The sequence below is a fragment of the Malania oleifera genome, chromosome 7 (genome assembly GCF_029873635.1).
Source record: "Malania oleifera isolate guangnan ecotype guangnan chromosome 7, ASM2987363v1, whole genome shotgun sequence".
In the NCBI taxonomy this organism is placed as follows: Eukaryota; Viridiplantae; Streptophyta; class Magnoliopsida; order Santalales; family Ximeniaceae; genus Malania; species Malania oleifera.
The window spans coordinates 46,534,490-46,553,257 of record NC_080423.1 but is presented as its reverse complement, the minus strand read 5'-3'; the positions used below and the strand labels follow the sequence as shown (position 1 = coordinate 46,553,257).

General features: G+C 35.0%; 1 protein-coding gene across 1 annotated transcript in view; it reads right to left on the bottom strand.

The window, feature by feature from the left end:
- The window catches only part of LOC131160165 (gamma-soluble NSF attachment protein), a 72,473-nt gene extending 56,440 nt beyond the window's left edge, over positions 1 to 16,033 (bottom strand). Inside the window, exons 1-2 of the mRNA XM_058115546.1 lie at positions 15,840 to 16,033; positions 119 to 186 (exon numbers count right to left, since the gene is read on the bottom strand). Coding sequence (XP_057971529.1) covers positions 119 to 186; positions 15,840 to 15,886 — 115 coding nt within the window. The 5' untranslated portion in view covers positions 15,887 to 16,033. The remainder of the gene's footprint in view (positions 1 to 118; positions 187 to 15,839) is intronic.
- Between the last annotated feature and the right edge of the window lie 2,735 nt (positions 16,034 to 18,768).

Sequence of the window (18,768 nt, the reverse complement as noted above, 5' to 3'; positions counted from 1 at the left end):
GCAAGTATAATAATGCCCAATCTTTCTTAAATTATCAATTAACTTGATAATGCCCAATTAACATTACTTTGGCACAAAATATTAATTCAAACCTCATAATAACATTAAAACCACCTACCAGCCTGCTCATATAGGACAGTGGCATCACTCCAATTAGCACTCCACCTCAAAAAACTCAGCTTTGTGCTAAAAAATGAAAAAGAAAATACAAATAATTATATTGCCCAATAAATTTAAATGAAAAAAAAAAAACTTGAGCATATCAAAATCAGTGTACTACCTTTTTAACAATTACCATATTTGGCATATCATTTTTTACTTTTTTAGTTTCCTTTTCAAACAAAAAAAATATCAAACGTATGACAGTTAGTACTCTCCTATTTTTCTATGGGGTTAAATGCTCTTGGTAAAGATATTGTATATATGATCATTTTCTACTGGCATGCAAAGAAAATTACTAATATCTAAATTTCCATAGGAAAGAAGAGCAGATCATTTACCACCAGCCGATTCTTCTTTTTTGTTTTGTTTTTTTTCAAGGAAGAATTTCATTAATAGAGTAAGAATATACAACCAGGAGAATAAGAGATCTCCTTAGCAAAGTCTGGAAAATCTAGATAAAAAACATAGAAAAAAAAACCAGAAAACTAAAAAAAAAACAAATAAACCAGCACAAACTAACAATCCAAAACATAACGCCAATCGGTCTAAATATCAGTAAAGCCCACCCCTTTTAAATTCCCCTGCCCCACACACCAAAGAAAATACAAATGATGCATCTTTCCAAAACCAGCAAACATGATGACTTCTTCCCTAGAAAAATACGTGCATTATGCTCCATCCACAATCCCCAAAATACTGCAAAGAAAACACATTTCCACAGCACTGCCCTTTTCCTTTTCATGCCAAAACCCACAAAAGAAACTGCCAAAAAGTCCTCCACAGCCTCTGAACTCACCCAACATCCCCCTAAAATACTAAATAACTTATTCCACACCCTCCAAGCATAATGACAATGTATAAACAGATAAAATGCAGATTATGAACAATTAAAACAAAAACACAGACGCCAGGAGATAGAGCCTTCAAAGTTCTCCTGACCTGCAGCAAGTTGCTGGTATTAATTCTATCAAACACAACAAACCAGATAAAAGCCTTGATTTTAAAGGGGACTTTGGCCTTCCAAATGGATCTTTAGAGAGGAAAAGATGAATTAGATCTAGTCAAAAAATCACAAGAAAAGTTGCAAGAATAAACCCCCAAAGGATCCAAACACCAACACTGACTATCCTCTTTTAAAGAAAACGATAATGAACAAGACTAGCCAAGAGGATAGCCCAACCATCTCCCTATCGTTCAAAGACCTAAAAAAATGAAAATCCCAGAAAGGCAAAGGGCCACCTGGATCAACAACAAATGATTAAATGAAACCATCCTGCCCTCAAGCGAAATAGGCATGGAAAAGAGGTGGGCAAAACTATATTCCCCAACCAAGGAATCTTTCCAAAAGTGGATATGACTACCCCTTCCCACCAAGAATTTAAAATAGGGAATGATAAGGGGATAGCTCTGAGAGGTAGATTTCCAAAACTCTCTAAAGAAGGTCTAAATCTCAAATCAGTATCCCATCCGTTCTCGTCTAATCCATACTTAATTTTAACAACTTTATGCCACAAGGAAGAATTCTCTAGCAAAAACCACCAAAGCCATTTAACCAGAAAAGCTGTGCTTCTAGACACCATGTTTCTAATACATAAAACACCCTCTCGTTTAGACTTACCCACAACTTCCAAACTTACCAAATGATCCCTAAAGCCTCCTACCTCGACCAGAAGAAGTTCCCCATTATCTTCTCAATCTTGCTAGCAAACCCTACCAGAATCTTAGAAGTAAGAAAGTGTAAGGGCATACTAGAAAGACAAGCTTGGATGAACATGATTCTACCACCAAGAGAAAAAAAGCACCTTTCCACCCATCCAATCTCTTAGACACCCTTTCTACAACAGGATACCAAAAAATGACAAATCTAGGGTTACCTCCCAAAGGAACACCTAGATAGAACAGCAACCAATCCAAAACACTACAACGCAACTCCACAGACAACTCCCTAGCACTCTTGTCAATTAATAGTTGCAATACCGCTCTTCCCCACATTAATCTTAATCAGTGAAACCTTCTCGAAAATGTGGAGGAGACTTAAAAATATTCAAAAGGAGGGTCTATGATCCTTTAAAAAGAAGATAGTATCATCAAAAAACTGAAGGTGCAAAACCTTGACCCTCGCTCTCCCCATCTCCAACCCTTTCACTAAACCCCTATCCACAACCCTATCCACCATCTTTCTCAAAATGTCAGCCACTAAAACATACAAAAATGAGGAAAGAGGGTCGCCTAGCCTAATCCATCTGGTAGCCATAAATCAAGATTTAGACTTGACATTTACTAAAAGCTCACAATATGCAAACAGCCTCTAATCCAACCTCTCCATCTCTCAACAGACCCCTTTCTCACAAAAATCTTATCCAAGAAACTCCAATTCACTCTATCATAAGCTTTCTCAAAATCCAACTTAAAAATTATTCCCTTTTTCCATTCTCCACATATCCTCAACAACCTCATTAGCAACCAAAATGGCATCCACAATTTGCCTACCCCCACAACGCACTCTGAGCCTTAGAGATAGTCCCATCAAGCACCGTAACCTATTAGCTAAAACTTTAGTGATGATTTTATAAACACTAAAAACTAAGCTAATAGGTATATAGTCTAACATCCTGATGGATTTATTCTTCTTCAACACAAGAGTTATGAAAGTGGAATTTATACTCTTGCTTAAGATCTCATTCCCATAAAATTCAGACCCTGTAGGTTGATTCCTCTCTATCCCACCATGACCCTCACTTTCTCTTCATCAAAAGATCTCCCCAACCAAGCTATCTCATCACCAAAGAAAGGGTCCCAATCTAAACCTTCAACCATTGGTCTACTATTATCCTCCTCACAATACAAATTAGAACAAAACTCAGTGATCTCATAAACAATTTGACTCTAATTAGATATATTATACCCCCTGCCCACATTCAACTCCCTAATCAAATTTTTCCTCATTTTCCCATTAGCTATCCTATGAAAAAATATCTAGAATTAAAATCACCATCCCTAATCCATTTAAACTTCGTCTTTTGCCTTCAACTTCTCACTTCCTTGAAAATCAACTCCTCCAACTCATCCTTCAAAGATACCCTTTTCATCCCTTCCTCCCTTGAAACAATACTATCTTCTTCCTCCCTATCTAACTCAACCAACTCTCCTAAAATACTAGCCTTTCTAAACCTTAAATCCCCAAACACCTGCCAATCCATTCTTTCAACTTCTCTTTTAACCTCTTCAATTTTTTCATGAATCTAAAACCTTCCCACACCGTCTCCACATCCTCATTCCAAGAATTTCTCACTAAGCCTTGAAAGGAATCGTGATCCAACCATGTATTTTCAAACATGAAAGGAGTAGAACTACAAGAAACCTTCCTCTATTCCAACATAAAGGGAAAGTGGTTGGAAGTAGGTCTAGGTAAAATAGATTGAGAAAGATTAGGGGACGCATCCTCCCACTTCGCACAAAATAGGAATCTAACCGCACTCACGCCTCCCACCCACCACATAAAGATAGCATTATCTAAGGGAAGATATCTCAAACCACAATCCCTAATAAGCGAGTCAAAACTTTGCATGGTGGCAGTAACCCTATCACCCCCTTTCTCTCTTAAGGAAGCTTCACAGCATTAAAATCACCTCCCACTATCCAGTTAGGAGCACAAAATCCATACACATAACAAAGCACATTCCAAAACAAGCTCCCAAGGGTTGGTCTAGAAGGACCATACAACGATGATACCCACCAATGGCTCACAACTTTAACTTCTATCAAGGCAGAAAGAGAGCAAAAACCTACTAGACTATCCACTTTAACAATAAAATGAGTGTCCCACAACACCAAAATACCACCCGCTGACCCCTAATAAGGTGCAAAGGCCCAATCCATATTATGTCCTCAGATCCCTCTAACAACCCCCTCTATCAACATTCTCAAGTTTAGTCTCATAAATCAAAACAATATCAAGAGAATAAATAAGTAGAACCTCTTGATTAACCCCCTCTTTCTAAAGTCACCCAAACTCAATCATTCCAACTGACAATTTTCATCATGGTTTTAAAACCCAAACTGGTGACTGACCCGTAAAGTCATCGAGTCAATCTGACTGATGAGTCAAACTAGTGGTCGAACTAGTGATGTCAACATGACATTATAATATTTATTTATTTAAATGTATTTTATTATTAATCTATTTATAAAATAATATCACATTAATACCAAATATAAAATTATAAAAGCATTAATTAAAGTTCCTAATTAGCTAATCAAAACAAATAATTGTTAATAATCATCTAAATATAGTTTGCATCACATTTTCTTATTTTTCAAAAATATTCTTAAAATTTGTATTATTTACTATAATTTTATTATTTATTATCACAATATTTTATTATTACATATTTATGTGCACATTTCCTTCGTTGCCGTTCCTTAGTGCCAAAACGTCTTGGATCTATCTATTGGATAGAATCTGATCCCATAGTATTTTTACCCTTTTGAACCTATTTTCTGAATTTTAATCAAAATTACTCTTGAACTACATTATAGAAAGAAAACCACTATAGCCTCAGTTTGGTCTGACCTCACTTCATCAATTTCAATTTTCCTCTATTTTATGACTTTGTGTTGTGCCCTTAGTCCTAATCGATTTGGTGGTTTCATCTAGTCATGGATCAAAGTTTGGTATTTGATTTATTTTCAGATCATCCCCCTCTAGTTCTCTAAGGTTACATTTGGTTCGCAGAATAGCTATTCCTTGTAAGAAGATGGAAATTAATGAGAAATTTGGGGATACAGGTAATATTATTCCTTGTTATTTCATCTAACATGTACTAAGAAAAAAATAGACATTCCCATGGCATAAAAAAATTTCACATTGTTATTCTGTTCTATCCAGTTTCTCCCTCTTTCTGCACTTCTTTAACTCTCTATTTTGTTCCTAATTTCTATCCAATTGTCTCTTCTACTTGCTGCATATTCTGTCCTTCTCCTTTCTTAATTCTTCTTCTCTTCTTTCTTTGTTTCCCTCCCTCAATTCTCTTTCTATTTCTAGTTCTGAAGAAGCATGCTACAAATACAACTAAATCCTCCCGCAGTAGGCTGTATTTGGGAGTAAGGATTTCAAGTCTTGATTTCAAGGGTTGTACAAGATTGTCGGGCAACATCTCAAGCATCATGTCCCCGAACTTCCCGAATCCTGACTCATCCTTGGAAGCTACTTCCCTAATTCTTGAAGTCCTGAAAGCTTTTGAAGGATGCAGCTGGAAGCTTGAGGGTTGATATAATCACAATCAACAAGCAAGGAGACAACGGCGAAATCTAGAACAATCAAATTCTTCAAGAAGCACCTTATTCTGATCTTGTTTGAGAGTTCCATAGTTTTTTATTTTAAATAATTGATTCAAGCTGCTAGTTTTTTTACGCTCTTCATCTTCAAGTTTGAGAGTTCCATAGTTTTTCATTTTAAAAGAATTGATATAAGCTGCTGGTTTATCACATTCATCATCTCAAAGTCTGAGAGTTCCATAGTTTTTTTTATTTTAAAGAATTGATCTAAACTCCCTCCCTCCCTCCCTCCCTCCCTCCCTCCTTCCCTCTTCTTTGTTCCTCGCCCTCAATTCTCCTTCTATTTCTAGTTCTGAAGGAGCATGCCACCTATACAACTCAATCCTTCCCCAGCAGGTTGTAATGTCGTATTTGAGAGCAAGGATTTCAAGTCTTGATTTCAGGGCTTGTACAAGATCGCCAGGCGACATATCAAGCATCATGTCCCCGAACTTCTCTCCTAACTCGTCCTTGGAAGCTCCTTCTCTACTTATTGAAGTCCTGTGGGTGTTTGAAGGATGCAGCTGGAAGCCTGAGGGTTCATATAATCACTATCAACAAGAAAGAAAAAGAAACGGCCGCAGAAACAAGGACGATCAAATTCTCCAAGAAACACCTTATTATCATCTCTCTTTAGAGTTCAATACTTTTTTATTTTAAAGAATTGATCTAAGCAGCCGGTTTTTCATGTCCTTTATCTTCAAGTTTCTTTCTTTTTCCCTCCTTCCCTCCCTCTCTCTTCCTCTCTTTGATCAGTTCAGTGAGCATCACCATAGACCTCACAGCAAGCATCTGCAGCAGCGATTCCTTAATTCCATCGTTGAATCCTGAATTTCAATTGAAGAACTCTTGCAATTCCTTGATGCACTCCATATCTTTCGATTGATTGCTCTTGGCGTGGAATTTTTTTTTCCTGCTGTTGGCATTAAATTTTCCAGCGTCAAAGGGTACTTCCTGCTGCATTTCACAGCCTACCGTTATCGGTGTTGTATTGGGGCATCGAACTTTGTGTGAAATTGACCCAAAGGGTTTTGTACACTAACCCAACAGCTCCTATACTTGGGATACAAGTTTTGAATTGCATTCTTGTGAAGGTTATAAGGGGATTTTCAATTGAAGCATTTCTTTTGTTCATCATGATTAGATTTTCTCAAAACAAAAACCTTTCGCAACTCGAGGATTATATAAAAATTTTCCAAAAGTACTATTGCACAAGTATCAGGTTTTAGTCTAGCTTTGTTTCACAAGTTGAGATTGCATGATTTCGTTTTCAAGTTCACTGTGATGTATGTGTGGTTTTTAGATCCAGTCCTAGGGTGCGCTTTAAAAAACTGTCAATAGGACGTACGGTAGGATTTTAGTAGAATTTTTTACCTTATATTAGTTTTGTTTTAGTTTAGATTGCTCAGGATAGGTCGTGTGGGTTTTAGTTTTTGCTTTTCTATCTTTTTGAATTAAGATTGTATCCAAAAAAAGAAAAAAGAAACACAAAACTGTTGATTCTTGTACTTCGCCTGTGTAACACAAATTATCTTGTACACATAGCCGGCCCCAAGCCTAGATAAAAGAGCTAGGTTGCATTAGGCAGCAGATAGCCAGCGTAAAACATGTCAAATCTTTATAACAAGAAGCCTGACTAAATATTCACTGAGGCATTCCTTACCAGCAACACTTTGCACTTATACAACCCAGGTGCAAGAAATGGACAAGAGTGGAGTACACGGAGTCAATCTAGATGAGAGAGTGCTAACAAGTTAGCACAGGAAACTAGGATTAGATTAGCAACTTGGAATATAGAGACACTTATGGAGAAAAGCATGGAGATAGTGGATACAATGATTAGAAGGAAAACTAACTTGATATACCTAAGAGACAAAATGAGTAGGGTAGAAAGCTAGAGAAATTGAGAAATCAAGATTTAAACTTTGGTACATTGGAAAAGAGAAACATAAAAACAGGGTGGGAATCATTGTAGATAAAGATCTAAAAAATAATATAGTAGATGTTAAAAGAATAAGAGATGGGATCATAAAAACAAGACAGCTCTAGGCCTAGAGATAGTAAATGTCCTTAGTGCATATGCTCCTAAAATAGGCTTAGCAGAAATGCGGCCAATGATACAATTTTGAATTTTTCCATGTCCTACGATCTGGTTATATTGAATACCTGCTTTATAAAAAGGGAAGAACATTTAATAGCTTTCAAGAGTGAGAAAAATAAAAGCAAAATTGATTTCTTGTTAACTACAAAGGGGGATCATCTATCATGCAAAGATTGTTAAGTTATCCCAAATGAAAGTTTGACCACACAACATAGAGTCCTAGTATTAGATATATATATACTAAAAAATGGAAGCGAAAGAACAACATAAATCAATGCGAAAGGACTAGGTAGTGGAGCATGAAGGGAGAAAATATAGTAAAATTCAAAGATAAAATGATTAAAGAAGCTGATTCGACAATTAGAGACAAGGTAGATGCAAACGGTATGTGGAGTAGACTGGCTAACTCTATCATAAAGATAGAAAAAGCGGATTTAGGGAATCCAAAGAAAGATACTCGGGCAGTAAAGAAACTTGATGGTGGGATCAAGATGTCTAAAAAGCCAAGCCGAAAAAAAACTGGTACAAAACATGACAAAGTTGTAGAAATATAGGAAATCTTGAAAAGTATAAAAAGGCTAGAAAAAATGCCAAAAAGGTGATTAGGGAAGTTAAAAATAGAGATTATAATACTTTACACACTAGACTAGATACAAAACAAGAAGAAAGAGACTCGGGAACTTGCTAGAGGTTGAGAAAAAAAATACAAATATTTAAGTGATATAAAATCTATAAAGGACGAGAATATAATGTCCTAATCAAAGAAAAAGACATAAAAGAGAGGTGGCAAAGATACTTTAATAAGTTGTTTAATGAAAACCAAACTAAAAGCCTAAGCTTAGAAGTGACAAATAAGGAAAAAACTAAAAATAAAATATTTATTCACAAAATTTTGTTCTTTGAAGTTAAAATGGCTTTAAAAAAGATGAAAAGTGAACATAGCACTAGATAATCTACCAAAATGAAGTTAGGAAAAGTTTAGGGGATAAACTATATGGTTCATGGTTTTAAATCGCGGTAGCAGGTAGCGTAACGTAACGGTAACAGGTGTAACGGGAAGCAGGAGTAGCGGATGTTACATAACGGGAAGCGGGTGTAACGGCCGTGAATTTTTTTGAAGCACGCACAACCTTGTGCATATTAGCATACTTGCATGTTTTAAGCTTTTGGCCATTCTTAGAAAGGGTTTTAGTGTATTTTGGACCCTTTAGTTCGAGTAACTAAGTTATTTGGTAAGGGCAACAAGTTTACATTTGTTTTAAACCATCATTGATTGAAAATTACGTGTGTGCGCATATTTATACTTCTCATTGTTCTTATCTGTGATAAATTCTTATGTGTGCTAAATGAATTAATAAAATAAAATACATTATACACTCCATTAGTCTATTAGACACATAAGACATACGAATAATATAAATATAAAATAGCTAGAAAAGAAAGAAGGTTGAAGTTGAAAAATAAAGAACATAAATATCACATTACTATATTATTAAAAAAAAATTCATAACAAGTTAGTATTTTGAAATTGTTTATTAATGCATCTATTGTGAGTATTTAAAGAAAAAGTAAATTTTGTATCATTGTCATCCTCATTATAATCTTTTCCCCCTCTTGCCACTTGGTATATTGAGAATGATATATGAAAGAGAGAGAAAAAGTGAGAAGAAAAAGTAAAAAATAAAATATTTTTTTGGTGTAGCAGTCCTGTAGCGGTTACGTAACGGCCGTAGCGGCCTTTACGTAACGGTTGCGGTCCGTAACGGCCGCTACGGCCGTGATTTTTCTTCCCACCGATTTCGCAGTGTGTAACGGTATCGGTAACCCAAAAAACCTTTACGTAACGGCGTTACGTAACGGTCACGGCCTTTATTTAAAACCATGATATGGTTAACAAATCTATACAACACTATTATAAAAACCAAGAAAATGCCGAAAGAATAAAGGAAAAGCACGTTAATACCTTTATAAAAAAAAAATTTGACATTCAAAATTGTAATAACTATCTCGAAATTAAGATTATGGATCATAGGATGGAACTATGGAAAAGGGTTATTGAACAAAGAACAAGACTAGAAACGACAGTTTCAGAGAGTTAATTTGACTTTATGCCTGGAATATCTACAGCAGAAGCTATTTATGTTTTAAAAAAATTAATGGAAAAGTTTAGGGAAATGAAGAGGGATGCGCACATGGTTTTTATTGACTTAGAGAAAGCCTATGAGGGTATCTAGGGAAGTTCTTGGGTCAGTTTTTAGAAAAAAAGGGAATCTACAGTAGATATACTGAGATCATTAAGGTATGTATGATAGACTAACGACTAGCATTAGGACTTCAAGAGGGAAATCTAGAAAATTTCCAATCACAATAGGTGTATATCAAGGTTCTACTTTGAATCCTTATCTTTTTGCTTTAGTGATTGATGAACTCGAGAAAAATATCCAAAATGAGATCCCTTGGTGTATGCTATTTGCGGAAGATATTGTCATAATTGATGAAAGTAGGATTGGTGTGGAAAGTTAGATATTTGGAGAACTGTTTTAGAGTATAAAAGGTTTCAGAATAAGTAGGAATAAGATAGAATTTATGAAATGTAATTTAGTAATGTAAGGGGGAATATTGAAGAAAAGATTAAACTCGATAATCAAGAAATTAATATAACTAGCAAATTTCGATATCTTGGATCTATTATGCAAGCAGAAAAGGAAATTGAAGATGATGTAATATATAGAGTTAAAGTAGGTTGGTTAAAATGGAGGAGTGTGTCATGTGTGTTGTGTGATCACAAAATACCCTTAAAATTTAAATTAAAAAAAAAAAAAAAGTAAACTACATGCACAAATAGTAAAAATTGTCGAAATGTGAACGTTAAGGTAGATGAGTGATATAAAATTAAAAGATAAATTAAGGAACGAACATATACAAAATAAACTAGGTATAGCACCTGTTGAAGACAAGACAAGGGAGGAGCGGCTTAGATGGTTTGGGCATTTGAAATGCAGGCCTAGTAGCACATTCCTGAGGAGGAGTGAGTTAGTTATTGTTTAAGGTTAAAATGGATAAAGTACACCTAAAATAACCTAGAATGAGATAGTGAGAGCTCTTAAGCTAAAGGAAAGAAATGCTCTCGATTGGGTGAATTGACAAAAAAGGATTCATGTAACTGACCCCACCTAGTGGGAGTTCAAGCTTCTTGTTGTTGTTCTTGTAATCGTTCAAGCCATTTGTTAGCAACCTTTCTCAGCCATTATAAATAGGCCTCAGTCTTCGATTCCCATTACCATCATTTGGAAAGGAGTTGCTTCCAAATCACTCGGAAGTTTTCCTTTCCCATAACGGAAAATCTCTGACAACTTTGGTGAATGAGCAACATTATGCTTCTCCAACTTATGATAATGGTGAACAATGTTCGTATAGCCAACAACTTCATCAAGGCTTCTAGAAACTTATGCCATTTTTTCATTTTGATTCCAAAAGAAAAATGGAAGCCTTGTAACCAAGGACTCAAGGCAGCAAATGGAGAACACTTCCAGGTCAGGCTACAAAGCGTTCCCTTTTATATAAAGCTTCATCCAGAATGCTTAATCAAGGCAACATTCTTTGGGTCAAACCTTCCAAACAAAGATCTTCTCATTGGATTCGATATCATTCAGCACTTAAACAAGGTCCAGTGGACAACACAAGGTATAAAATTCAGATCATATTTGTTACAATGGACCAAGACCCCTAATCTTTTCCAGATCATTCAATCCATACAGGAGATTAAGGAACGATTAATTCAAAAGAATTGTGCTGACAGTCATAGTGAGTTTTTGGAGAAATGCTCAGAGCCTTTATAGAAGAATCTAGAGTTCTTTGTTGGTCTCCCCTTCAAAAAGAATGAAGATATCTACCCGACTAAAGCCAGTCACAAGTGGATGAATCTAGAACATTATTCCTTGGCCCAGGATGAGTTGCCCCAACTCCAAAAAGAAGGGCTCATTGAACCAACAAAGTCGCAATAGGCTTGTGAAGCCTTCTATGTCAACAAAAGGGTTGAACAATTTCGAGGAAAGCTTAGGCTCATCATCAACTACCAGCCCCTTAACCATTTCCTTGCTGATGATAAGTTCCCATTGCCGAATAGGACCAGCCTATTTTCACAACTATCAGATGCTCAGGTATTTTCAAAATTTGACTTAAAAGCGGGCTTTTGGCAATTGGGCATCCATCCAGATGACAGGCCCAAGATGGCCTTCTGCATACCCAATTTCCACTACCAATGGACTTTTATGCCATTTGGGCTTAAAGTGGCCCCGTCCATTTTCCAAAAGACAATAATCAAGATCTTCCAGCCCATACTTCATCATGCCCTGATCTATATTGATGATATCCCTATGTTTTCAAAAGATACGATTTCACATGCTAAGCTTCTGAATCAATTCACAAACATAGTGGAGCACTACGAAATCATGCTGTCAGAAAAGAAAATGATTATTGGTGTCGAGACAGTTAATTTTCTTGGGATGAAGATTAGCCAAGGGAAATATGAGCTGCAACCACATATTGCTACACAACTCAACACCTTTCCAGATAATCGAATGACGACAAAGCAATTATAGCAATTCCTTGGTATTGTCAATTATATGGCAGACTTTGTCCCAAAACTGACAACTTACACAACGCCACTCTACCAGCTTTTTAAAAAAGAAAGACATGCCCCCTTGGGAAGCCAAATACACAAAAGCGGTTAAATCACTCAAAGTTGTGGCTGCAACATTGCCACCACTCCAAATTCCTAACAAAGGAAAGAGAATCCTGTAGACTGATGCTAGTGATTTCTACTGGGGAGCAGCTTTAATCGAAGAAAAAGAAGATAGGACTAGACATATCTATGGATACAAGAGTGGAGCATTCAAAGAATCAGAATCGCACTATCACTCCACCTTCAAAAAGATATTGGCAATAAAGAAAGTGATTGAAAAGTTCGAATTTCATCTGATTGGACATACTTTTCTAATTGAAATAGATACATCCTCCTTTCAAAAGATGATTCAATTCAAGCAAAAGATCCTCCCCCAAGGAAAACTCCTTAGATGGGCGAACTAGTTTTCACAATATAAATTCGAAGTTAAGCACATCAAAGGAAAGCACAACATCCTCAGTCACTTCCTCTCAAGACCAACAAATCTCCAAACTCATCCCTAGGTTCTCTTCCTCATGGCATCCTCATCTTCCTCATCTCTCTCACAACTGGTTCAGACTCTTCCAAGTGAGATCCAGGATAACATCCTTTACCACACCATTGATAAGAGAAATCACAAGGATTGGCTATTGTTCTTCAAAACAAAATCACAATGGGTTGAGCAATTAGATTTCATTACAGGGGTCGCCACATTTATTGGTCATTTTCCACCTCAAAGGTGAAATCCAAATCCAAGATGGGAATAGATATGTTAATATCTCTCCCATCTATGAAAGAATAAGGAGCTTCAAAGAGAATCTCTTTGCGGATCCGCACCTTTCAGCACATAAATAGATTGATATAAGGAAAAGCCTATGCCACATAAATCAAGTTGACCCAGACAGGTTACCACAAGATTTATTCAACTCGGTGCATTTTCAAGATGACGGAAGAGCCAAAAGCACTCATTCCCAGTGTTTTTTCCCCATTTCTACAGTACCTACCTAATGAATAGGCTAACACTTTATTATGTGGAACAAATAGAGAGTTATGGGACAATTGAAGATCTAAAGATAATGGCAGTCTACTCAACTAAAGAAAAGGAGGATTACAAGGCAAGAATGAACCACTAAAGCAATGGACCACAAAAGGACCACTGAAGCAATTATGTCCAGCTTTATCTTTATGTGTGTTGGCATTGTCAGTCAACTTTATCTTTATGTGTGTTGTCATTGTCAGTCAGTTTTAACTTTATTATTTTCAGCTTTATGTGTATTGTCTTTGTCAATCAACTTTAGTTTTATTAAAAGTTGTGTAAAGGAGATAAGGAAAAAGATTATGTTGGAAGCATATTCCAAGATGCCATGGCATATTCCCTCCCTCCTCATCTATTTAAAGGAGGTTCCAGCCTCTAGCTAGGCAGAGCAAGTGAGAGTAAAGAATTCTCTTGTAAGAGTTTCATATATTTCCCTTGTTCTTGTAATCCTTTTGTCCGAGTCTAATGATATTTCTCTCAGTATGTTCTTATTACATCTTGTTCCCTTATTCCGCATTGATCCTACACTAAGTGCCCAATTGGTATCAGAGCCCTTATCATCTGAAATTTCTGTCAAACCCATAATAAAATCCTGAATTTCACAGTCACAAGAATTAATATTCTTAGATGAATCTCCCTCAAGTTCATCCCTAAAACCCTGCCCACTAGCATTCTTCTTCTAAATAGGAGAAAAATCACGCTCAAAAATATTATTTGAATTTTTAGAAATGAACCTTTCTAATACCACTTCCTTTTGCTTTCAGTTTTCGGAACAGCTACTCTTTTCCTCTTGATCACCATGGACCTAATTTGAGGTCAAGCGAAGCACTAATGCAGTTGTAGCTTGCTTCTGCCCCAAAGGAAGATGAGTCCCGCTGCCTCACAAGATTTTGAAGAAAGACTATGGGCTTTATTCATAGTGGGGACCAAACTTTTAGCCAATAGGAATAGACTTTTGGGACTGCCCATTCAGTTGCCCCAAATGAGGCTTCCCCAGATGGTTTTCTTTCTCATTAATCAAGCCCAAAGTAGAATCATAATTATAAACTTAGGCCTCCCTCACTAAAAGGCCCTTCAGATGTTTTTAAAGGCCTTTATTTCTATCAAACAACCAGCCTAGGTCTAAAGTAATCATCATAGACCCAGGCCCAACCCATCCAACCTTCATCCATGCAGGAAACCCTACTTTCCTCTATACTCAACCCCCCAACTGGAATCCTTGTCAGAGACTCAGAATCTTTCCCTAAAAAACTTTGACTAATCAAATGAAGCAGGCAAAAGGACTTCCCCTTGCAACTCCCCCACACAAGAACACACACCACCTCCAGCATACCCTTAGAAGTCGCACAAGCACCAGCATCATCACTATTTCCTAAAACTACTTGACTCCAAGAACAATTCCCAATGATCTTACTACCACCTACACTACTAATGCCAAGAAGAAGAGAACTCGCCAGAGCACTAAATTCTTCCCCAAATCGAAGCCACCCATCACCTTTGTACCCTTCAAGAACAAACATAAAGTACCTCTTCTCTCTCCATCCATGCCCTAATTCTAAGAACTTACCTACTCTCATTGCACGAATCACCATCCAATAGTCAATGAAACCCACTTAAGAGCTTCGAAAACCCTTGCTTGACCTTCCAACAAAAGACAAAACCCTCTGCGAGAATCATGTTGCAATTAGAGCTGCAACCTTCTCCACTTTATCCAATCTCGGATTGAAGGATTTCCCTTTGATCTAGACTAAATGAAGCCCCGCCATCAAGATTTAACAGCACCATGACAAAAGCACAATAGCGAAATAAGGGATGGGAAGGTTTTTGCACAACGGAGAAAATCACTGCGATAGCATTCCACCAAAATAAAGCAAAGTTTCCTTGAAACAAAATCTATAAATCATTATTCACCATATATTTCCATCAATTAGTCCAGATTTTAACTTAAGTTAATTGAATATAAACAAACATTTTATTCATTTGGAGAGCAAAAATCATATTTTAAAAGCTTTTTTCTTCAACCAATTAGAAAGTGTACTAGAAACATAAGTAATCTCTAAACTTTGCTCCATACCGCCCATAGTTTGATTAGATGTTTTATGTTATGTAATTATGCTATGGTATACAAAATGTAAATATAATTTGCTTCATTATTTTATTATTTCTTAGTTCATATTAGATTTATACTCAATAATATAGCGTTTAATAATAGGAAGGGTTGACAAAAGAACCATAGCATTCAACATGTTTACTATGTGTTATGCATAATTTGATTTAAAATAAAAATAAGAATCACTTTAGAAGTTAGTATGGAAGATTTAAGAGTCACAACATATGAATCTATGGGCTTGAACAAGTTCGCTAATGTCATAAACCAATTTCAAACACGGCGTTAATTACGCATTCTATAACATTCAAAATGACACAAACGCTACATCATGACTGTTATGGTTACACGAACTGTCAATGTTTTTCAAAACAATCATCGCACCACTTTGTGCGTGCGTGCGTGCGTGTGTGTGTGTGTGTGCGTGCGTGAGAGAGAGAGAGAGAGAACTCACAGCTTATCTGCTTTGATCATGAGCTTTTCAGGATTGGAACCCACCATGGTTGAGTTCCTTCTCTTCTATCTTCCTTCAAACCTTTTCTTCCTTTACATGTGAGTGCAAGCACTCGGCACCCTGAATTCTTGTTGGCTTCAACTGCAACTACACAATGCTTTACCATGGCCCGGTCTAACCTCGAAAAATTTTACGAAAGGGAAGGATTTGCGCTTACTGTTATTCTCTATTTTTTTTTTTTTAATAGTAAAAAAATAAATTATATAAATATGTTAATTTATAGTATTAGTTTTTTTTATTGTTATTGTTGATTTTCAATTACTTACAAAAAAAATTAAAAACCATATTTTATAGAATTCAACTATTTTTGTGACCTATTGTCATAAATTTAAATATTCAGAAATTATTTTTTTAGATTAAATCATTAATTTTATACACTTTTAAATTAAAATTAAAATAATAATGATTATATGAATTTAAATATTATTGAAATAAACATATAAGTGAATTTTGAAAAATAATAATATAACTAATTGCAAATTATTTTTACTATTTTTTAATTTTCATTTCTAAAAAATTATTATAAAGTAAAATTTGAAAATATAACAATTAAGTAAAATAATTATGATAATTTTTTTATTATTGTCTTTTTTAAACATGTATTATTTTGCAACTTTATTACTTTAATCATATTTTTATAATTTTAGTCGATTTGAAAATGAAAATGGGTATTTTTTTTAGCTTTTAATTTATTTTAGTTTTATAATTATTCTCAAGATTGCTCCAAGGTTTTTGGGTCGGATATTCGTGTCTGATTCCAAAGTAATAGCAGGTTCGCAAGAACTCGTTAGTCATCCTTGAAATCTGAGAAGAACTGCTTTCAAATTATGATGCTTATGTCCTTTTGCTTGTCAATCGTTTAAACTTTCCTTGTTTTAAGAGTGATCTGCTGCTATCTGGTATTAGAGCCAGATTTATTCATTGATCTTTTCAAAAGTTTTCTTTACTTGTATGTTTTGATTTTCGCTAAGCGTTGGTAAGGCAGTGAAAATCCATTGGTCAGCCCGCTGTTGCCAAGAGTGCGTTTAGGGTGGTCCCGGTGCCGTTCCCGATTAGGAAAATTTAAAAACATTCAAACTTTTGAAAACTTAGAAAATAAGATGGATAAACTAGTTCAAAGTATCATGAACAGAGGAAAATTCTTAAAAGAAGATAAGAATGAACGAATAGAAACAAGCAAAAGAACTGATAAAAAAGAACTACAAATATCACTTGGCAAAATAGAAAGACGTTTATCAAATTGGAATGGTAAGAGCTTACCAAGTCAAGATTCAAATAAAATTTGGAAAATGACTAAACATGAAAGTCAAATTATCAAACATAAAGGATCTCTTGAGAAAGAAGAAGAATATTTTGTTAAAATAATTAACAAATCTATTTCATTAACAACTTGTGAAGCAAGACAACAAAAAAGACTTTTCAGTCTTGAAGATTTAGAATCCCTTAGGTCAAAATATGATAGACTTCATATTGGAATGGTCCAAGTGGGACTATTTCCATTAACCAGAGCAGGGCTTAACAAACCAGTTTGTGTTGTTCTTCGTGATGCCAGGCATCATGAATTCAATGATTCCCTCTTAGGGATGTTAGAATCAAATATTGCTGAAAGTCCAATTTATTTTGAATGTTATCCAAATATTAGGGCAAATCTTAATGATGAATCATTATACAAATTATTAACATTAGACATTCAAACTAAAGGTTATAATATGGATTCAAGAAGTTCAAATCTTGAACTTATTTATCAAATTTATTACAAAGCAACAACTTCAACAATATTATCAAATTCACTTCAAACAAGTGAAAAAGGAGAAACTCTTATGTTACAAGCCAATTATAATAGAAAATCCTTTGCCTCTCATCCCAAGAAACTTCTATGGAATGAGATTCAGGCTGGGGGAGAGTGGGAGTTTACAAATTTAAACGAAACTGATTACCAAATTACTCTTGAAATACAAAAAACAGTTGCTACAAAAATTATTCAAGACAATGAAGGTAATGTAAAAATTAACTTTCAACCCTTACTCACAAGAAGTCAAAGTCTAGGACAAACTTCTAGACAACCAATTGATTTAGGAAGAAAAAGTATTTCAAGTCTTTATACTTACGAAGAACCAAGTCAAACAAACTTTAAACTCAAAGGTGTTGACTTTGGACCAGAAATACCTCAAGGTTATTATCAAGAAATTCCTGAGTCAAATTCTCCTACAGAATCACAAATCTTAACAGAAGAGTGAAGAGAAAATCTTTACGAAGAAAGAAAAAATGTTATGGTTATTAATAAAGAAGAATTTATTCCAAATATGGGAAAAATTGAGAAAGATTACAATCATGAACTTAATGCAAAAAATAGAAAATTATTCCTTAAAAAATATAATAAAGAAGAAAGAGAACAAATTAGAGAAGAATGGTTTAAAAGGATGAATCAAATAAAAGAAGAAATCCCTTTCTTCAAATTTGTCAAAGAAAGACAGACAATTAATGTTATTCAAAATCCAATAAAAAATTGGAAAACTACTGATAATTACTTTGTCAAAGCTGTTCATCCACCAGAAAACTCAATCAAATTTAATTATAAAGGAAACGAAATCTTAGCATCACCTTACAAAGAATCAAAAGGTAAAGGAGAAATTGATCAAATAATTAGTCAAAATAATTATACAAATCAGATGCTTAAATCAATAGCTTCTCAAACAACAAGAATTGAAGAACAGTTAGAGAACCTTACTGAGATAAGAACTTGCAGTACTTACGAAAAAGGAGAATCAAGTAAATCAAAAGAAAAAATAGAAGAACCAATTGAATTAAACATACTTGATCATAATCTTAAGAATTTTAATTTTGACAAACAAAACGAATTGCTTATTAA